This window comes from Erithacus rubecula (genome assembly GCF_903797595.1).
Source record: "Erithacus rubecula genome assembly, chromosome: 12".
NCBI lineage: Eukaryota > Metazoa > Chordata > Aves > Passeriformes > Muscicapidae > Erithacus > Erithacus rubecula.
The window spans coordinates 8,201,004-8,223,707 of NC_136664.1; the positions used below are offsets into that span (position 1 = coordinate 8,201,004).

A 22,704-nucleotide genomic window follows, 5' to 3' on the forward strand; every position below is an offset into this window, starting at 1 on the left:
TTCAGGAGAAAGTCTTTCTAGCCTGGTTTATTTACAGTAAGAGCACAAAAGGTGTCCTAATGAAGCTGTGAACTGGTGAGCCCTTGTGAGGCCGGGATAGTTCACTGCCTGAATGGGAGATGGGTGAAGATGCAATTCTGTATCTCCCTTTAAAAGGCAGCAGTGACCTATGCAAACCACCTTGAGCACCAAGGTTAGGGTAACCACATCAATGACAGGCTTTTATTACAGGCTTCAAAATTTGTTCCAAATAACATGGAATTTGAAAATGTTGTTCAGCACTCCTGAATCAGGATTCTGTAGCATTTTGGCACCTCAAGAGGGAAAGTTACCTTATAAATGACAAAGACTGTGTCTAAGGCTGAGTCAAAATAGAAGCAAGAAGTCTCCAAAGCCCAGCACGACTAAAGCCTGTTACAAAACCAGAGTGATCATTCTAGTGTGAAGCAAACCTGAGCTTTGCATTAAAAATGTAAATGTGATTGAAATAGCATAACCAGATTAAATGGATTTGACCTCTAAAAGCATGAAAGATGGTCTAAATACAGTGAAACAGCAACAAATGGCTGCACTTTCCTTTTCACTGCGTTATGCATCACAAGAAATTAATTTAAAACAACACAAAAATTTCAAGCCAGTGAGAGACTTGCATTTCTTTTACAAGAACTCAGAGAAAATAAGGCTGGTTTGGGAAAAAACACCCATCATTTAAAAGCCTAAAGGTGCAGAAGAACTTATAAACTACTTTCCAGTCTTGAATGTGACTGATTTACCCTCAAAAATTAAGCCCACAGAACTAGCCAGGAGTGACAGAATCCTTCAATACAAGCCCACATCTCAACCTTCAGTACATTGCTGCCTTAAGGGAGCATTTGATGGACATTTCTTTCTGAGTTTTTGGAAATTTTTTTGAGTTAACTCATATCAGTGCCACAGTCTGGTTTACTGCACTGCCATATATCACCATACAAGTGCCACCATACACCACAGTTGGTAGGGACAGACACCACCAACAAAACAAGATGTTGGTAAAACCCCAGCTTAGGATTTCAGAAGGCAGCCAGTAAAATGCTGTATGGAATAAATCCAAAAAGAAAGCAAAGAAACAAACCAAAGTGGTGTGAAGGGGAATTAGGAATGATAACCAAATGATAACAGTCCCAGCTAAGCCTGGCTTTTTATGCACTCACAGGGAAAATTCTGCTAGTGCTGTGCAACACTGGCCCTCTGGTTTCGAATTAGAGAGGTCTTTAGTCAACACTGACATTAGGAACACTGAATAAGGAGACTAATTTGGATTTTCTTATCACAGAATCATTGAATAACTTGTGGTAGAGGTCCCTCCCCAGAGCAGAGCTACTATCTTATGTAGGCCAGGTTGCAAAGGTCCTTGTCCTGTTGAGTTTTGAAAATCTTCAGGGATGATGACCCTCTCCTTTCTGGGTCCAGTTCCACTTTTGCATCAACTTCCCCATGAAACATTTTTTCGTTATATATATTCCATGTTAATTTCCAGGAGATGCTTCTATGTTGCCACTCATCCCTTCACTTGGTATCTCTAAGAAGAGCCTGGCTTCACATTATCTCTGCCCTCTTTGGGTGGTGGAAAGGAGCAGCAAGGTCTTCCTCAGCTTTCTCTTTTTCAGCTCCCTCAGCCCCCCTTTATTTGACCCCTCCAAATACCTAGGAGGGCCCAGTTTATCAGCGATTCACCCCTTGATTTAGAAGATCCAAAACTGAACATGACACTTCAAATGCTGCTTTGTGAGCGCCAAGTTGAGGGGGGAACAGGAAAATTTATTTCCAGATGATTTCACATGACCTCATTTCTTGAAGCCATTAAATACATATAAAATGCTACAATTAAACCTGCTCTTCCTAAAACCAGTGTTTTTTGCCCTTCTCCTTATACAAGTAACATGGCAAAAAACTGTAACTGAAAATAATTTGAAAGCTGATACCTGAGAGCTCCTGTGGCAAAAGAGAAACACATGTGGCATGAAAAAGCCTACAACACAAGAATAATTTTTCCCCTGATCTTTTATTTTTCAAAAGGTTTCAAAAGAAACAGAATAATGTTTGGACAATGGTTGGATACAGAGAGTGACACTAAAACTGGGTGGGAATCAGCACAAGCAGAGATGATGTGTTCTTCAGCAGGGCTCAGGGGTTAACCCAGTCCTGTTCACACTCATTGATTTTAATGTGCACAGTATTAGAAAACTCAGTTGTTCTGGGGTTTGGGGTCTGAGCATGAACGAAATGTGAGCTACCTCCTAAACTTAACCCCACACAGATGAGTTGCTGCTCTGGTTGAGAAGCCCTGGAAGTGCTGTGGCCTTGCTGCAGCAGTGCTGAGCTGTACAGTTGTCACAGAGCTGCAGGGCTGCTGAAAACCAGCAGCGGAGAGTTAAACACGGAGCGAGTCCTCAGGAGCATCCAGACAATGGTTCTGCTGGATGAGGAGGATTCTCCTGGAGAACAGACTGAGCAGGATGTGTCTGAGAGCTTCAGACAGGCCCTGGGCTGCACCAGTGTGTGCCCAAGTTAGTGAGGGGGACAATACAATGTTAGGATTTTGGTTATTTTAAAAATCTCAGTATATTTATCCAGTTACTTTAGAATTTAAATACACCACTTAGGCTGGGTTTGTATCATCGTTCTAGATACTTTGTATGAATTTTTTCCAATTTTTGTACTGGAAACTCCAGAAACCTGATTCAAATATGTTAAAGGAGTAGTGAATAAAATCAAAATTTAAATTTACTCCTGCATACTGTATATCAGTTTATGCCAGAAGGCCTCACCTATTTCTTTGATCACAGATGGGGAAATTAGTACTATTTGATCTCACAGATCAGAACTAAAAGTACCAGTGTAATAATTCAATTTTCATGCTCTGTCATGTAGAAAAAAAATTATAATTTGTTCAGCTAAATATAAATTTAAGATAAAGAGATTTCTTGAAAGTATCAGCAAACAAAAGTAGTAGATAAATAAAAACTTAGTTAAAAAAACAAAGGTTAGATTCTGAATTATTTACTGAACCATATTAAAATTACTAATCACTAATTTTTTACCATTTATGGGCTCTCTTAGTGTTTCTTTCCTCTTCACATTTGTTGTTGTTGAATGCTTTTAATAATTAACTATGCTGAAAGACACTGAAGAGACATCAATATCATCACAGAAGATACTAAGATTTTGATTTGCTATCAGTACCTGGATTCCCCAGTGCCAACACTGGCTTTCCTCTTCCTGCACATCCCAATCAGTGCAGAGGTAAGATCTGCCTGTTCCCAGCAACATGCTTCCAGGAGAATTCTTATTAGCACAAGGCTGTTGCCAGGATGAAAGTATTGGGGGACCTTCCTCTTTCCTAATGTGACCCTGATGCCATCAGTCAGTGCTGGAGAAATGCCAACCCTGGAGCTGGGATTTGGCACTGCACTCTCCTGTTCCTCCTTACCAGTGTTTCACAAGGGCTCAGGGTATGCAGAGATATGCAGATAACAAACCATGACCATCAGCTCATGTATCTACCATTTAAACATCTTAAATGCACTCATTGAGAAGCATCAGGTTTCCTGCTGAAGAACTGTCTGGACAGAAACCAACAGCAACAAGTTGATACAGCACCGTGGCTTTTCTCCTGAGCTGTAAAAAGCAGGAGGATATAAATTTATTGTACCACTAAATTGAGGAAAACAAGGGCATGCTTCTAGGAGCTTTCTGCTTTATTAAGTAAACATCTTCTTATTCATGTGGAAAATTTTTTCCAATTTGGCAGAATAATTAATCACCAAAGAGTGACTGGTTATTAATGAACACTGTGATGACTTTCTGAGGTGTATGTTCATCACGACAATTTTCCTTCATCCCAGTGATTTGTGCTGCTGTTACTGACAAAATGTGATGATAAAGGCTCTGCAGTATCTGTGGTGGGGGTACAGATATTCTAATGATAAAAACCTGCCCATTTTAAAACTTACAAGAGGTGAGATGGGGTCCCCATCTAACCTTGAGAAGGAGCATCACCTGGGCATCAGTGCACCAGCCTGGCAATGAGTGACCAATTTCTCATTCTCCCAAGGGTCCTGTAGCAAGAGCTCTCTTTGACCAGTGGAAAGAGCTGGTTTATTTGCAACAAGCTAAACCACCCTGTAACCACCCCTGCTGTAACACCCTTTCACACTGCTTATAGATGTAAAGAGGCTGTGAGTAAATAAAAACAGATTCCCAAAATATACTGAATCAAATACTCAGTTCTGCACTACTTAAGAAGCCAAGCTGGTTGTGTTACATTTAAAACTCATTATGAGGATGGTATTTCCCTCCTGTGGATGAAGCTGAGCAGAAACCTTCATGCTGTGGAGGAGCACGTGCCCTGCCATTCCAACCATTCAGAAGCACATTAAAGGATGATAAATTCACATAGCTTAGCTATTGCAATCTGAAATTAGGGCATGCAGATCCACATTTTTGGACCCTGAAAGTGATTTTAAGATCTCACCATGAATTTTGGAGAGACCTAGAGCTGGTCTGCGCCAGTTCCACACAAAATTCCTCCAGAAATACATACATGGGACTATTTCATTGACAGACATCAAAATGAGATATTCCCTCTTCTTTGCTGTAAAGGCAGGAGCTGGATTACAGCAGGATCCAGCTGTAATAAATAAGGAGCACTGTACTGGCAGTGAGGAAATATCACTGAGACAGCACACACCACAGCTTTAGAAATCCACCTCTACAACTTCTCATTTGTTACCTAGATAATTCTGCTTAACATCCATTTTGTGCACTCAGCCTTTCCTATACACTGTTATTTAATGCTTTAAAACTGGAGCTACTAACCCAAATCAGCTCTAAGAGGGTGAGGATAAACCACCAAATTCTGCTAGGAGGTAGTATACATTTTTATCATTTAAGTGATATTTTTCCTCAATAGAGGCCCATTCTCATCTCATTCCCTTCTGTAATCATTTCCAGCTGATGCAGAAATACTCCAAGTCTTGTACCAGACTGTTATGGCGTGTACAAGTTGCTGTTGATTATGCTCTTGTAGACAAGAGCATTTAATACAAGTCTGAGGCTGCTGGAATCTCAAAGCATGTTGACTCACTGCTCTGCCTTTCAGACTGTTTTAAGCACTTGGGGGGTTGTTTCAGAGGAGGGACATGCACAGAGATGAAATGTCCATTGCCAGCCTCCCTGTCAAGGGGTAAGGCTGGGGTCATGAATTCTCTAAAGAGGATATTTTCTCTTGGACAAGTGAAAGGTTGTTGAACCACTCAACTGAAGACATCCCTCATGGCCTCCCAATGGAAACATGGATCTCCCCATCCCTATGCTAAATAGCCTGAGAAGTGCCAAAGAGAAGAAAATCCCTTTCCTTGTTATCAAACCCTATATTTCCTAGCAGCATTGGATCCTGCTTCTGCTGAAACCTGCTCCCAGTTTTCCTGGAGCACCTCAGTCCTAAATAGTCAGTCAAGAGCTCTGGGCTTTGTCAGAGACCACACCTCAAAGCACTTACTAGGATCAACATCTCCCAACCATTTCCCATTAGCAACTCCTGCAACATGAACCAGCAGAATTTCTGCTGAAAGACTGCACAAGTTATCCTGTAACAAACAGAATGGATGATAAATTGTCTTTGGCTCCTGAGGACCTGATGGGGAGAGGAGGGTTATTAACAGCCAAACTCTTTATATTGCAAGAGGACCCTGTGTAACCCGTACCTCTTGTCTCTCTCTCAAGCTGATGTATTCCAGCTCCTTTGCTTTAAGCTTACAGACTTTATACTCAAATAACAGGTTTCCTGATGAACTGAAATAATTTTTGGTGACCAAGCAAAGCAGGACATGCCCAAAAATAAAGAAAAAGTAATTTCAGCTCTGCCAGTCCTTCCCTTTCAATGTCAAAAACTTTATTGATTAGCAATTGAAAAATAGGCTTGATGTCAGCTTACTACAGTTTCCTGGGCTCCCTTCTGAGGGCACCCCTCAGTTCTTTCTCAATTAACATGAAAGCTGGGGAGGGTAAGCATTTTTACTGGTAAGTTAAGAGATGCCTCCATCAAGAGTTCTATTCTAATATCACAGTAAGTACATGATGATTGAGTTTTGAATTAAAATACTTTTTTCTCCTTATTTCTCAGCACTAGAAAACCATCAGTAACATTTTTCAGCCTTTTGCCTTTTCTGATTTTAGGCAGATTCCTAAGAGCATCTTATAATCAGGACTGTAATCCTCCAACCTCCCTTACATCTGTCATTTTCCTGAATGGTCTTAAAAGTAAAATAAGAATGATTCAATTAACGGTTTAGGGGGATTTTTACATTAGGCAGAGCATTTCTTCAGCATTAGAAAAGATGTGGCACAAATCATTAGTATTTCCCTCTATGAATAAAAGAAAAAAAAAATTAAGGCAAGAAAAATGGCTGTAGGTTTAATGTGCCAATGCCTTCCAGATCTTTTTGTTTCCTGGCTTTGGTTTTGTGAATGAAACTTAGCAACATCCAGGATGCCACCAAGTGTCATGCAAACATTTGAAATTCATCACATCTCATAAAACCTACAGATTGAACAGATATCATCTTCAGTGTGGGAAGAAATTGGCCCAAAGTCCAGTGAGCTCAAAGAGAGGATTTGGGGTCAGTAGCACTCAAATTGATTTGAAAAAAGTGAGATTGTTGGTTTCAGTATTGCCAATGCTAAAAGGTATCAGGCTTCAAAAGTAAGCAAGAAATAGAGATGTATTTGGTTTCCTCACCATCATCTGGGATGTTTTTTATTTTGCTCTGAATTCTTGAGTACTCAGGCTAGAATAAGGTAATTTATTTTTTCATTTTCTCTGAAGTGAGGAGAGCTGGAAGATTTCTTTCAAAAACAAAATACACAGCTGAGCAAAGACCACCTGAAATCAGAGCTGATCCAGTCATCATGTCAGTCCAGGCTCCACAGAAGTAATTTCAGGCTCTACACAAACCCACAAATAGCAAATTTGGAATAGCAGCAGGAAAAGTGACTCTTAAATACCCTGGCCACTTGAATTTGAGGTTTTGGTAATTCTCACCTGCAGGAGCTCCTCTTTAAACCAACATAATAAATAAAGGACCAAATCCCATCTTTCAGTTGCACTCAGGGTGTAACCATGGACTTCAGAGTGTAGAGGATGGGTCTGTCTGTGCACTGTGTACAGTGGCTGCCTTGTCAGAAAAGGTTTTTGCCTTCTTCAGTGCCTGAGCAGGAGTTTGCAAAATTGAGCTCTTGGACCCTGCACTTGCATTGTGCTCTCTGGCTGCATATCCACCAGCTTCAACACTCAGTTGTGATTTTGTACCCTGCAGATCCAGGAGAAATCAAGGGAGGTGGGTATTTGCAGAGGCAGGCTGTAAGTCTGAAAGGGGACTGAAGAAAACAAGATCATGATGAGTGTGTGAGACATTCCTGACTGCCTGGCTCTGACCCTCCAGCAACCTGCTCCTGCCTTGGCCATCACTGAAGCACTTCATTTCACTCTTTCTCTTGACCAGACCAAACAAAAGAACCAAAGAGTGCCTTGACCATTATTTGTCTCTTTTTCATTCTTCACCCATTTTGATTATCTTTCCCGTATTCCCCAGGTAAGCACCCAGGAGAACTCACATCAGGTATGAAGCTGTATGCCAGACAAATGGCAAAGGACAGACTGAAGAGGAAAACCACAACCTTCTTTCATTTGTTATCTAATTCATTTGTCAATCTAACGTCTCTTACAACTTCTGGGTTAGCTAAGCCATAAAACAAAACAGATCCCTGGTTACATTTGTGCAGCAGATTTGTCTCTTTCTTCTGAGCTCATTAAAACAACTGCTTTCATCTCATTAGATTGCTAAAACATTTCCAACAGGACTAGATGTGTCATGTCAGAATATGACAGGCAAATTTCTTTTAAGGTTTTAAAACTGGGTTGGAAGAGGAGAAGCTATGCTGTTCACTGTTGTCACTGAGAGATATTTTTACTTTTATGAGTCCCTAAAACAAGAAACAAATTAAGAACTGTCAAGGAAAAAGAAAAAACACAAACCCAAAACATATTCCATCTTGCCTCCTAATATTGTTACTGCTCTTTCTGAAATCTCTCTCAGTCTAATAAAAAGAACCTTAAACATAAAAGAAGGAACTATGGTTTTTCATGTTTTGGCATAATAAAAAATCCAAGAGGAAGGAAATAAATGCTGAAAACACAGTTACCCTTTGTAGCTACAAGCCAAAATGAGCATCCTCACTTCTCTCTGTTCCCAACTCTTACTCTTCTTGCCTGATTCAGAGGCAATCCCCCTGTGCTGTGCCACTGCAGAGTGTGGAACATGACACCCACAGCATCCAGGGATGCAAGAAAGCATCTGGGAAGGTGGGGAAAAAAGTTGCAGTGAGGGTAGAGCCTCCCTCCTAGAGGAGCCTCCATGGGGATATCTCTGACACCCTGGCAGGAGAACCTGCCTTGCTCAGGGCAGGTAACAACTGCCCAGCTGCCACCCCAAGATCTCAGAGCTGCCCCAGCAGGCAGTTTGGTTTCACTGCAGGTTCCACTGCCAAAACAGCCCCACCAGAGCCAATTTCCTTCTTCCTGGGGTTCATGTGCCACATGCACGGTGCCAAATCCACACCCAGGGCAAAGGGCACTGGGGCAGGACTTGGTAGAATGACACAACTACGTTGGGAAGGCTGCAGCTCTTCACTCTGCTTATTGAAACTCAGTTCAAATACCACCCAGGTGCAGCCTGTCGCTGCCCTACTTTGGGCTTGAAATCACAGAAATCCTGGAAAACAGCAGGAGATAAGTAAGGATGAGGATGGCTCAGCCTGACCTGGTGCTCTAGTGAGGTTCGTGCCTCTGGGTTGCCAGCTCACACCACGATCAAACAGCTCCCAGATGGAAGCAGAGCTGGGTGGGGCTCTGCACCCAGTGCCACAGGGCAGAAGGGATGTGCTGGGCAGGGGGACAGACCATGAAGACACAGTTTGCAGCCCTGGCCCTGGGAAGATGCTGCAGAGGCGAAGCAACTCTGCTGTCAGCCCCAGTGGGGTGAAGTATTCCTGGGGGAAGGGGCTGCAAGTGTGAAATCCCTACAGATTTGAGACACAGACATGCAGCAAAGAGCACTCAAGTGGGTGTTCACAACACATCATTTCATTTCAATGGCATTTGGCATCAAATTGCTGTAAAACCAGTGGGCGGGGATCGCTTCTCACTGGAGAAGTTCATTAGATTATAAGTAATTTGGTTATACAGAGAGCAAGTAGAACCTGGGGCTGTTTTGAGGGGCTTTTTGAAAAAGGTCAGAACAATATATCAGACAGCTGTTGGGACTGATGGCTGTTGAGGAGAAGAGAGTAGATATTTCAATATAAACACTGTACACTAGTGTATATTTCTCCTGATTGTATATTTCCATCCTTCTCATACCTAACATAAAAAACATTTTGTGAAAACTAGCACAGCAGAGAAGGCTATCAAGTGAGTTACTACCAGTACTTCTGGTGAAGCAGCACATAGCTGCTCTGGAGGACATGCAGGGCTAGAAGCTCTGGAATCTTATGAAAGGAGCTGCACCCATCTCTCTGCACCCAGCTCAGCAGGGGACAGAAGCTGCTGCTTCTGCAAAAGCAAAATGCAAAATCAAATCCCAAGCTCCAAAATTTTTCCTGTAGGCTGATGAAGCCATCTCCTCTGGAATGCCACACCTATCACTAATTCCTCATTGGGAAAGGTGAAATACTGCCCTGGCTCACCATCCAGAACAGTAGCTGCTGAGTAGGTGGCAGGACCTTGTTTTTGAAGCCATGCCAGCTAACTCATCCTCTCTGTGCAAGCACAATTAAACACTGAATTCCCTGGAAGCCCAGTGCTGATGGCAGCGGATGGTGTCCCCACCCCAGCAGTCCAACCCTGCTCACCACTGGACCGTTGCAGGGATTTAAGTGTCCTGCTAAGCACTGAGAGATGGAGATATGCTCAGTGTCCTGCTCTGCTGGGGCTTTTGATGAACAAGCACATTCACCAGAGTTCCAAGTCCCCACAAAAATATCCTAGAATAACATCAGTCTTGATTTCATGCTACAATCCAGGTATCCCAGGAAAAAAATTTAAGTCCTAAATTCTGCATGTGCTCGACATTTATTTGAATATATCTAAGACCTAAATGAGATAGGGTGGTGTGAGTGGAAAATTAATTTCTCTTTTCTGGTAACTCTCACCTTCTAGCTTGGATTTTAAAGGAAAGCCCCAGCTTTGCTTGGTTACAGATGGTTTTTAGATTAAGCTGAGTGAAAATAGAATCTGGTCACAGCCTGATTCTGAATGCTGTGGCACACTCTGGAGTCTCATTGGCTTGCATGGCACAACCATGCCTTTCAGGACTGTTCCTCTGACTAGCTTGGCTCTGACCCTTCATTTAGAGGGGCATGGGTAAAGTATCTGGACTGCAGGACTGGTTGTGAAAAAATACAGCAAAATTAATCAGCCAAGGTGAAGTTGTCAAAGTGCAAGGCTTAAGCATGCCAAAACAACTATGGGTGCTAAGAAAAGTGTCATTCCTAGCCTGTGCTGACACTGTTTGAGATGCACATTCCAGACTCCAGTTCCACCTCTCTGTCATTCACCAATATCTCTTTTTTTGCTCGATAACCCCCCACTCACCAGCTAAAAGGCATCTCCAAATATTTCACAAAAAAAAATATCCTGAATTAAATTTACAAATTCTTATCTCCATCCTGGCTACACTCTCAAATTACTGTAATTTCTACTTCTTCTCCTGTACCTAACATTTCAAGGATTAACTGGGCAGTGTGTAACCTCTTCTACTCCTCTGTAACAATGTCTGCTCTCTGTTCCTTTGTCTTAGCATTCTCCAATCTGTCTACAGATTCCTGTGCTTGTTTTCAAGGCAATATCCAAGTGTGAATCTGCTTTAGCCATTCACGAGGATGAGATTTATTATCTAGAAGCACACCAATAATACAGTATAAAAAAAAAAATAGCAGTCTTTCATCAAAATCTAATGAACATGCGATTTAATCTTTATTAAGAATTCATTAGGTTCTCAGCAAGCCTGTCTAATGGAGCTTGACCAGGTGAAATGCTAATGCCTACATTATATTTAAATTAATTTTCAGCAGTGTTGGTTTCCCCACGTTGTTCCTGCGCATCGCTCTCCCCGCGGCTGCGCGCCTCTCCCAGATGCTGCTGCCGTGCTCATGGCAACACCGCTGTCCCCACCCCAGCCTCCACACACTCCACTGGAGTTTCCACACTCATGGATGCCTCCCAATTTCCACCACTATAAGCCCATCCACCATAGCAGATTCCTTGACATTTTCACATCAGGTATAAAGCTGCAAGCCTAGCATGCCTTACTTTGAGTCATTTTAATGGAATGCATGTGTAGATATATACACACACACACACACACACACACACAATGGGTATATTTCAGTCCTCAATATACCAATCTAGTCCAGAAAACAGGTTATTATCTTAATGTGATTTGCTTCAAAAAACAAGAGCTCTGCTCTTTGGAAAACAAGAGTGATTGTTCATTTATTGTGTAGCCAGTGTGGTCACTGCCTGCCCTCCTGCCTATGGGCTCTACGTGTGCACTCTGCTGTTGTAGTTCCTACAGCCTCTCCCTTCAACCAAAACCCATCACCCGCCATTCCAGCATGCTTCTGCAGAAGCACTTCTTAGAGATTAAATAATTTATTGGTCATCTGCAGCAACATATCTCCTGATCCACCTTTTGCACATGAAAAAAGAGCAAGCCAAATCCACTCCACCCCAGACTCAAATCCTCAAATCAAACTGTGGGGGTGAAAGGGAGGAAAGCCCCCTTTCAAATAGTGAAAGGGGATAATCAGAGCCTCTACAGAAGTAGGGTACACAAACGTCAGTGGAGAAAGCCACAGACACCACTGTGCACTGGAGACGCGTCTCCTCACAGTGAGACCTCCCAGCCCCGCAGCGCCTTGGGAAAAGCACTGCCTGAGGCAGGGATGATGGTTTCATCGAACCCCCGAGGGGTGGGCACAGCTGCCACAGAGTTGATACAGAAATATCCGGGTCACCGCCAAACCGCCCTGCCTGCAGGGGAGCTGGGCGAAGGCCCCGATCCGCGCCCCTGGTACACGCACATGCACACGCACATGCACACCCACACTCACACACGCACACTCACACATCCACTGCCACATTCACACACCCACACCCACATTCACACACACTCACACACAGTCACACTCACACCCACGTTCACACACACACAAACAGTCACACTCACACCCACATTCACACACATTCACACACACACACACAACACACACACGCACACCCAGGGCGGCTACGGGAGCTCAGGGCAGCAGCTTGCGAGGGGCGCGGGCCCCTCTGGTTATTCCGGAGCCCCTCAGGATTCTCCCCGTCCCCTCCGGAGCAGCGGAGCGCGGCGCGGCCGCCGCCGGGAGGAGCCGGCGGTGCCGGCGGTGCCCCGCTGCTGCCGGCCGAGCCCCCGCCGGGCGCTGTCCAGCGCCAGCCGCCTGAACGCCGCGCCGGGAGCCGCCCGTCGGCCGCGAAGCCCCGCATCCCGCTCCCCGCGCCCCATCCACACCCATCTCTGAGCCTCTTCCCCTCGCTAAGCAACCCCGGTCCCGAGGGGGCCCCTCCCAGCCACGGATCCCTCTGCAACCACCAGCATCGCAGAGCGGCAACCGCTCCCAGCTGAAATCCAGACCCTGAACCAGCGCCCAGGCTCGTTCCGTGATGGCGCCCGCCTCCAACCAACCCGTCATATTTGTAGCGGTGGGAGGAAGGGGTATTTCATTGCATTTTAATAAAAAATTTTAAAAATGGGTGGGGGGAGAATAGTCGCACCACGGGTGTACCTCCACCCCTACCAGGCTTCCTTGCACCTGCTTTCCTACGGGGTGCATTTACACAAGCCACCGGGATCTTGGAAGAGACCTTGCGGTGGGGCTTTTCTCTGCTGTTTATTACACGGTTACATCTAATTAAACACAGGAAGAGGGTGTGGGAAGCCCCAGCGAGGAGCAGCGCGAGTACCACAGGGACAGCCGGATCCCAGAGCAGGAGAGGTTTGAATGAGATGTGTGGCCAAAGCTCGTCGTTCATTAATTAAAAGGAGAAGGTAGAAGCTCAATAGAAGGGGCTTTCCGTGATAGGGAACCTTGGTTTAAACCCGCAGAGCCGGCAGATAACAACCCGACATTAAGCTTAAGTGACAGCGGTTCGCTTCCCGGGGACATCTGCGCGGAGGGGGAAGGTGGGCTGCTGGGCTCCCTCCGCCGCCGCCGGGGGCGAGGCCGCGGGCGACGCTTCAGCACCAGCGGGCCCTGGACAGCGCCGGGAGCGGCGGCGCCCCGCGCGCTGTGCCTGCGCGGTCCCCTCAGGTAAACATGGCGCCCGCGGCCCTCGCTCACCTCCGCGAGCCCCCGCCCCGCTCTCCCGCCCCGCACCGCCGCTCGCTCGCTCCCCCCGCGGGACTTACTTCATTTGCTTCACGATGGTGCTTTTTCCCGACTCCCCGGCTCCTGTTGGAAGAGAGACGAGGTGGGATAAGCACGGGGGAGGAGGAGGAGGAGGGGGACGATGGGGGGGCGACCGGCGGGTTCTCACCGAGCAGGAGGAGTTTCACGTCTTTGGCCGCGCTGATCCCGTCCTCCTTCAGGTTCTTCTCGATGGCCTTGCTCCGCTCCAGGGCGGCTCTTTCCTCAGCACTCAGGGTACATCCCATGGCGGCGATGAAAATTAAAAAAAAAAAAAAATTAAAAAAAAAAAAAGGGGAGGGGGGATGCAGCCCCCGCCGCCTCGGCTGGCTCTTGCGGGCAGAGAGGAGGAGGCGGCCGGGGGGCAATAAAAGAATTAAAGCAAATGGCCGTGAGGCTCCGGGTAGCGCAGCGCCTCCGCGGCGGGGCTCCCGGCTCCCTCCTGCCCCTCTCTCCCCGCGCCCGAGCGCTCAGTGCATCCAGCGGGGCTGCAGCGGGCACGGCGAGCTCTTCCCGGCCGGGAGGCGGAGGCGGGGGAGGAGGTGGAGGAGAAGGAGGAGGAAGCGGGTTGGCGGCGGGGGAGGGTCCGTCCCTCTCCCGTGCTCCGGCTGTCGCTGTCCCCTCCTCGGCGGGCGGCGGCGGAGCCGAATGGAGGCGCGGGAGCAGCGGCGGGCGGGAGGGCGGAGGGAGCGCGGGGGCGCGCCGGGCTGCGCGCTCCCGCCGGCCTCGCCCGTGACGCGCGCGGCTCGCGCATGCTCGGGGCGGCCCCGCCCGGCCCCGGGCCCGCTCCTGTTCCCGCTGCCCGCGGCGCGGCCCGCCCCGCACCGGCCGGGATCGCTGTCCCGGTACCCGTCCCCTCGCCCCGGGCTCCGGCTTTTCCCCGGACGGGGGAGGCCGTGGCTCGGGCTGCTACCCCCCGTTCCCGTGGCTCTGAGCTGGGGTCAGCCTTAGTGCAGGATCTAGAGGGGAAGCCGTATGAGGAGCGGCTGAGGGCTTGTTCAGCGTCAGGAGACTGAGGACAGAGCTCATCGTGGGCTGCAGCTTCCTCTGGTGGGGCAGTGGGGGGGCAGCACCGATCTCTCCTCTCTGTGACAAGACCCGAGGGAAGGGATGGAGCTGTGCCGGGGCAGAATTAGTTTGGATATTAGCAAAAGGTTCTTCACCCAGAGCGTGCTTGAGCACTGGAATAGGCTCCCCAGGGCAGTGATCACAGCACCGAGCCTGGCAGATTTCAAGAAGCATTTTGTCAAGGCTCTCAGGCACACGGTGTAACTCTTGGGGTTGTCCTGTTCAGGGAGTTGGGCTCGGTGATCCTTGCGGGTCGCTTCCATCTCAGGACACGCCGCGGTTCTGCGGGCTGGGTGCGCGGGGATGGGGCTGCGGTGTGCGCCCTGTGCCCTGCGGGACCCCGCGGCCACCCCGCAGCGCTGTGGCTGTGACCCGACCTGCAGGGAGCCCTCCGGGAGCTCCTCAGCTCAGGCACTTTGGTCAACACTTGCAACGTGAATCGTTTACATGCTCCATGCAAAGCATCAGGTTTCACCACCATGTTGGATTATGTTTTCCATCAGTGTAATTAACAGATGGTTTGGGTTTTTGTGCTGCAGCGCGGTCACAGACCTCACCAGATGACCTGCCTTCTTTTCATAACCATTTCATGACATCTAACAATAATTTAAGAATTCTAGCGAATAAAGTCCCACAATTTTCCTGGCAGGTTTTGCCGTTTCACAAGGTTGGAAAAGAGAGAACAAAACAAGTGTCAACGGGGAAAATAAAGTAACTAGAACTTTGTTTAAAAGGCTTTTTACAGGCCCAGACAAGTCACAATATACTCAATTTTAATCCATAACATTGATTGATACGTGACAATCTAGCTATAAAAAGATCTGGAGAGAAAAGAAGGAAGTGTTGAGCACAGCAAGGCAAAATGCATCAAACTAAAATGAAGATAATCAAGGACTGCTGCTCGATCCAGGGAAAGGACACCCACCATTTCAGTAAACAAGAAATCTGCAAAGGGAGGTTTGGTTGTTTGGAAGTGGATGTGGACGCTGGGGCTGCTGATTTTGCCTCTAAGAGTCACTTCACCTCTCTGCCAAAAAGCACCAGCTACAGGAGGCATGACAGGAACATCCCTGTGCCGTGGGAGGGAAATGCCCCACAGGGCTTGGGGCAGGCAGGGGCTGCTGTTTGTGCTGTTGGGTGTGGCTGACCATGCATTTACACTGGGTTGGTTTTCCACTTGGGACCTCTGATCGCTGCCTCCTCTGAGATCGTCTTTCCTGCTGTCCTGAGTTCACCAGATTCCATATCCAGGGCTATTTCCTTAGGGGTAGAAATATAATTTCTAATAGCACTTAGAGTATTTTAAGTATGAAGTTGCAAGCACTTTCCTTCCAGGCAGCCATCATCTCCTCCCAGTGCTGTTTCTCCTCCCTTCTTCCTCATGGAACATGTTCTTCCCATTTTCACTCACCTCTGAAACAAAAAGGAAAAATGGTATGTGGTTAACAAGGCAAAGAGGGGGTACAAAAGAAAAGCAGACAAAAGAAAGCAAAAGGTATCTCAGTGAATACAAGGACCAGTAATATTTACTCCACATTTGTGAGCTAGTAGGTGCAGTATATTTGAATTTTGGGTAATTTATTTCTGGAAGCTCGGGGGACTGAGATGGACAAGCAAGGCTACAGCATGTGTTCAGGAGGGAATAAATGGAGAAGGGTGCGGTTAGAGCAGTTCCTGCTCTTCCATATTCACACAAATCTCATGTGTAAAATCAATAGGATCAGAATTTCAATCAATAAGTTTCATTTCAATGGTTCTAGCCAGAGGGAATTATGAAAATTGCTATATAGAAAATCACAATGAAGAAATCCAGAGGCAGTGTCCTCATGAGATGGCTGCGTTTTCTTCCCGTCTCCTCCAGCAGCTTGCCAGCCTTGGACTCATATTGGGAAACTCTCCAAGGGTTTCACTAAGAGAATTAGTCTTTTGTATCAGCCTCTGGCTACTCGTTATCGGGCAAATTTGTAGCCTGAGCCTCCTGCCATGGAGAAAATTATTTCTCTTCTTCTTGACCAGTGTGGAGTCTGCAGTCAGCCCTTTGTCCTATGAACATCCCCATTGCTACACAATAATCTGCTAATTTCTTTCTTAAGGGAAAATCAGAAATTGGCGAGTCTTCTCCCTGCTCTCTCAGCTCTCAGAAAAATTCAGGGGAGCAGCTGTGAAATTGAGCCATTTCTAAGCCTTTTTTTTTTTTTTGCTGCTGCTAACTGAGCAGAGCTGGTGGAAATGTTTCTTTCAAAATTTTCTTGGTGGGAAATTTCATTTAAGAAAAAAAATCTGCTTATTCATGGCAGATGAATTTCAAGAACCTGAAAGAAAAAAGATTCCCTCCTCCACCAAACAAAATGCATTCCAGCCTACTTGACTTTTGAGATAAATATATTGGGTTTTGTTACTGAAAAAGATATTTCCCTTTTTCAGGAGCTGACAGAAGTCCTCTTTTAATAAAAAGTGGTTGCTGGTAGTAACAACTTCAGATGAAAATAGGCTTCTTTTTTCTCCCCCTTGTAAATGAGAGAACCTCTCCATTAAAGGTGGAGAGGAGGAGTTTTCTTTCTGGCTATTCCTGCAATTAAACTATTTCATCAAGGCGCATAAAGAACTTGCTTGTTTCTGCTCAGACTGCTCGCTTCCAAACCTAAGAATCAGCAGTGTACTTTAAGCAGGAGGCTTTATTCTCCTGTATCTGATCTGTGCCTCAACAAAGCCCAGCTTCTTTCTGCAGTTTTCAAACATTGTGATAGAAAAGTTAATCAGATAGTAAATTCTTTAGGAAGTGAAGAATGGCAACAGAACTGATGGATGCCATTTGAAAAGACAGTGCCAAAGTGATGTTGTGGTGTAGAGTACAACTTTGTGATCTCTCATGTCTTGTCTTATCCTGGCTGTTTCCAGACCAGGGAGAGATGAGCCCTCCAGCACACATCACCATCCTGGGCTCTGCTACCAGCTCAAGGATTTGTAGAGTGTTCTGGCTTTCTTCCTAGAATCACAGAACAGTTTGGGGTAGATGAGACCTTTCAAAGCCATCTAATCCAACCCCTCTGCAGTGAGCAGGGACAACTTCAACTGGACCACATTGCCCAAGGCTCTCCCCAATCTTTGTATGGAGCATTAATAACCTCTCTGGGAACCTGTAATGTCAAAATCAAACATTTGTTCCTTTTAACTAATTTAAATCTACCCTCGTCTAATGTGAAACCATTACTCCTTTTCCTATCACAGCAGATCTTACTGAAAGGTTTGTTCCCACAGTTTGCCAGAAGGTAGTAAAGAGGGCTGAGAAAACTGTTCCATGGGCCTTGAGAATCTCATAGCTACCACGACACTCCCACCACCACAGCTGAGACTGCAATAGCATTGGAGGGAACACCACACTGGTTCCATCCCCATAATTAGTTGATGTTGTGGGATCAGCATATCCTCAGAGAACTGGTGGGTGGCATGAGGAGGGAGTGGGGCAAGCCCAAAATGATGTGACCGTAGGAGGAAAGCTGCAGAGCTTTGCAGCTTGTCTTTCCCCTCCTACTTCAGGATTGTTCTGTCCAATCTATAATCTTATATTCCTTCAGTGTGGTTTTAATGTACATGCTAATGGAATGGCCACCAATCCCACGGAGAGATAGCGATGCATTCTCGCAGATCTCACCATTAGGAAGTTTTCCCCGGATATTCAGCCTAATTTTTCATTCTTTAAATTGATGTCAATTACCCCCCAGCTAAACCTAGTTATGCAGTGGAAGACAGGTTTAAAATACTGCATGATCTCACTAAATTGGAGAAATGGACAGAAATCAATACAATGAGAGGCAATAAGAACACCCATAAAGGTTAAGTGGTTGATGGAGGAAGGATTAATGAAATGCACAGATACTAGGTTGAATTGCAAATATCCTTACTTCACTCTTACTCACTCCATACCCCACAAATATGTTCTACTCCAGCAGATCAAATGAGGAAGCACCTTAGAATTTTACTAGCGATTTGGAGAAGTAGAGACGAGTATTTAGGGAAGAGATGGTCTAGGGTGGATTTATTGTGTGGAAAATTGCCTGTAAGACAGGAATGAGATGCCAAGAGTAATAAAAAAGTGATCTGTCGATAAGAATATGACCTGCTATGTAATTGGTGTCAAGAGGTAAGTTAGACAGCCTGATGAAGTGCAGAAAAATGCTGAAAAACCTACTTTTGTTGTTAGCTTTTCATGCTTGTCTAGGTGGACAATGATAACTACACACCTGGGAGTCACTGACAGCTCCTGTCTTGGAACTGGGTGAAGTTTTTGGGCTAGGGCTTATGGGGTTAACACATTTGCATGGCAGAGAGATACAACAGCTTGTCTTCAAAGTACTTGGAACTAACCTTAGAAAGTTTTCTGTTCAGGTCTGTCATGCCACAGAGAGGAGAACGGGATGTATTCTGGGGAAAGTAACAAATGCCAGAGAGAAGATCTGCAGGGGAAGCTGAGGAGAACTGCATGTACCAGGGCTGGAGGAGGTCCTGGGGCTGGTCTGTCTGCCAGTCTCACAAGACAGCAGCTGAATGAAAACACTGCTCAGTGCTGTGGTTCAAACCAATGATTTCTTGAGAATCCACATCACTTTCTGCCCAATAAAGCTTTTAAAATCTAAAATTAAAGGTTTCTACTACTTATTGTGAAAAGACGTTTACTGTGTGGCCTGAGATAGTACATTACCTAAGTTTGCAGAGTCCCAAGTTATGGTGTGTCAGAGTGAGAAAGAACTTGTCAATAACTGTTAATGTGGTGTGAGCTTCTCTCTCTTTTCTGCAATGACTTTCAACCCCCAGCTCTAAGGAGTTTTTGCAGTGTCAATGTTTTCCATTTCCTATTGGTTCAGGGACACATGGTGGTTAAAAGGCTTGTAGGCCTACAAAAAAACTTAGAAGCAAAATGATTAACTCTTTTGCTGCTGATCATTGAGAGGAAATCCATACAGATTTCCTCAAGGGTATTTTCATTGCTGGGGACAGATTTACATAATGATGGGCTATTTTCTGCCCCTTCATCCAATCCAATTTCTGCCTGTATGATAGTGCAGATATTTGCCCTTCGATGGTGATGGAAGAACTTAATGGAACAGGACTGAAAGTGGGGAAGAAGCCAACATCTATCCACTTTCCACAGTAAGAAATATGTAATAGCATGGGTTATTCATCAGGTACACCAGTAACCTTGAAAAGCCACAAGACTGAAGCTGTGCAATGTTGTCCTTCAGGCAAGGGTGAAATGGTGCCAAAAACGAGACAGGGTAGCTGACCTTGGCTTGGAATTTAATGACGACAAGGATCGTCAGCCCTTTATTATTCCTATTTCCACAACATCAAGGGTGATGATTTAGTCGTAATTGAATTATTCCAGCCACAATCCAGGAATGCTGGTTAGAGGCAAAATCTTGATTACACTGTGTAGGAAAATCAGTCATTGCTTGGTCTTGGTGAAACTCAGCTTAACCTTCTGCATTAAGCATTCAAGCTCAGACATGCAACTGATTGCACACAAGTCATTTAATTCAGCTACTGCCATCAAATGCAAGACTTGGATGGACAATTAAAGCAGATCCATTTACAGCACTTCAGGAGCATTCCTGTTTTTATATAAATGCTATCCAAAAACTTTGCAGCTCTCATTCACACAAGTAGATCTGATGAGTGATCTTATTGAGGAATGCTAATTCGGTCTCTGAAAATATCAGTGTATACTTACAAGATTCATAGCTCTCAGAAGCTAACTCCAGGCACAAATGTACCATTAGTTATATACAACTCCTGCACATTTCTCTGCAAAAATCTCTCCATTTTTTTAAACAGAATTGTCATTGTTTTTCTGTCAGAAATATCTGTTAAAATATTAAAAGAAGCATTGGCTCTACCAAGCGTTGTTCCAACGTTATGTAGTGTTTCCTGATTCTAAGTACTGATGTGATTCACAAAGGCTGGCTTTAGCTGACAGAGGCTGTAATCAGGGGAGGAAAAGAGACACTCCTGTGGAGGGTGAATAACAGGGATCATCTCTCACCTCTGATTTTGAAGAGAGCCTGCAGTCTGGGTGTCCTTGGCTGAAGCTAACCTTCATGAGCATCCCTCACAATGCCCTAAGACAAGGACTTGCTTTTACTGGGAGGGGATGTGTTAGAACAAATTCTGCACATGCAAAACAGGCAGTGGTATTCTGAGAAGGTCATGTTGGGGGAAATTACATCTTGGGCACAAATGAAACAGTACCTGAAACAAACTCTGTATTTGGAGGATCAGTGCACTCAATATCTAAATATTGGCTGAATGCTAAACCTGATCCAGGTTCAAAAAGCAGAAGGAAACAGTCTTGTAGAAAAGATCCATCAAAGGTTATTAAATACAGAAAATTGCTGCCTTTGGCTAAAGGTGTCCCCAGGTGACAGACTGTCAGGAGCATGAGTGCAGGAGGAGAGGCTGCAGTGCTCCTCTCCCTCCTAGTGCAGCCTCCACTGGCCTTGGGGAGAATCAAGGAAGCTGGGCAGGGCAGCTCATCAGCCTGTCCTGGTGTGCATCCTTACCTACTGGGTTTGGCTGGGCCAGCAAATACCATGAAACTTACCCAGAGCAGGGTGTTTGTTCCCTGGGAGCTGCAGTTGGCTGCTTCTCATGGCTTCGCCAGTAGTGAAACTCCTCTTGATTTCTGTGATGTCAGAAACCAAGCATCTGGCCAGCTCAAGAGAGTATACATTAATGACTAAAATGTTGAAAAATGCATTGTCACAGCATCAGGAATTCAATTTCTGTAGTAGTCCAGCTTGAACGAGATATATTTCATTGTTGCCTGGACCAGAAGATCCAAGAATTGGCTGAAAATGTTTATTCTGTGGCTGAAGAAGGGTTTTTCAAATGTACTGCATGAGTTCCCTGATCTTCTAACAGAATTGTGTCCAGGAGGTTTGGGTGCTGTGGGGGGGGATCTCTGGCAACCTTCATCAAATAGTTCATGTGAGTATTAAGCTTTCTTGATTTCATGGGATGTTGTATTTTTTTCTTCACCTCCTTTACTGCTGTTTTAATAATTAACTCGATTATTAAACACCTGTCCTATTCCACCTTTCAGCAGGAGGTGACATGAGACATAGGTAGTCCTATAGTTTGGTGCTCTTTTTTGGGATGAGCAGATATGTAAATGCAAGTTACTAATATCTTCTTGGGTTCTTGTAAACCTTTGGAAAAGGTAGATGACCCATTAGCATACACGTAAGGATGGTGTTTCTTTCTATCCTCTCTCCTTTTCTGGTCTTGATATGAAGAACAAAATAGGTCAAAGACAAGGGTTTTGTAAGTCCTGAAGATGAATGTGGTAGGATTCACCCTGTGTGCAGAGCTGGAAATTTTTTGGAAGAGAGAAAATTCTGGTTGTGAGTGCCAAAGTAGAATTAAACTGTGTTTTGCTAAGAAAGAAAGTAGGGGTCTTAGCAGTCTCTTTTCTTCCTAATGAAAATCAGTTGTTGTAGAGGGTTTGGAGGTTCATGTGACAGCCACAGAGCTCTTCTGTCCCAGGACAGCCTGACCTGCACGAGCTGAATTCCAGAGGCACATTTTGGAATGCCACCTGTACTCCTGGCAGGAGGAGGATGGTTCAGGAGCTCAGCACCACAAGTGTTATCAAGCAAATAAAATGTGCCTCCCCCACACATCAGCCCTGTCTACTTTAGCATGTGATTACAAAATAATCAAATCAAAGTCCAGCAAGGAACTGAGGATATATATCCTGGGCAGTTTTGACATAAAAAAATAGTGAGGTAATAATTTATTTCCTCTATCCATTGTAGCAAATAGGTCATACTGGCTGGCTACCTTGGGAATAAATACAGTTTTAATCTCTTAACCAAGTCTACAGGAAATCAGTCTCAATGAATCTCAGCTAAATGAAGAGATATAATGGATATATTTGAGAAAAGAAAAATCTTGCAGTGTGGCTGGGCTGCTGAGTGAGTGGGTTGCTGGGCTCACCATCCATTCCTGTGTGCCCAAATGTGCCAGAGGATGTGGGGAATGCCCAAATCACGCTGCAGTGATGCACCCCTTGATCACACCACTCCAGGAGCA

The 22,704-nt window shown here is 45.4% G+C and overlaps 1 protein-coding gene across 2 annotated transcripts in view; it reads right to left on the minus strand.

Moving 5' to 3' along the window:
- GNAO1 (G protein subunit alpha o1) overlaps positions 1–14,252 on the minus strand; it is a 140,196-nt gene extending 125,944 nt beyond the window's left edge. For both annotated transcript variants that reach the window (XM_079315794.1, XM_079315793.1), the window contains exons 1-2: positions 13,676–14,252; positions 13,548–13,590 (exon numbers count right to left, since the gene is read on the minus strand). In XM_079315794.1, the coding sequence (XP_079171920.1) occupies positions 13,548–13,590; positions 13,676–13,793 (161 nt within the window). In that variant the 5' untranslated portion in view covers positions 13,794–14,252. The remainder of the gene's footprint in view (positions 1–13,547; positions 13,591–13,675) is intronic.
- Between the last annotated feature and the right edge of the window lie 8,452 nt (positions 14,253–22,704).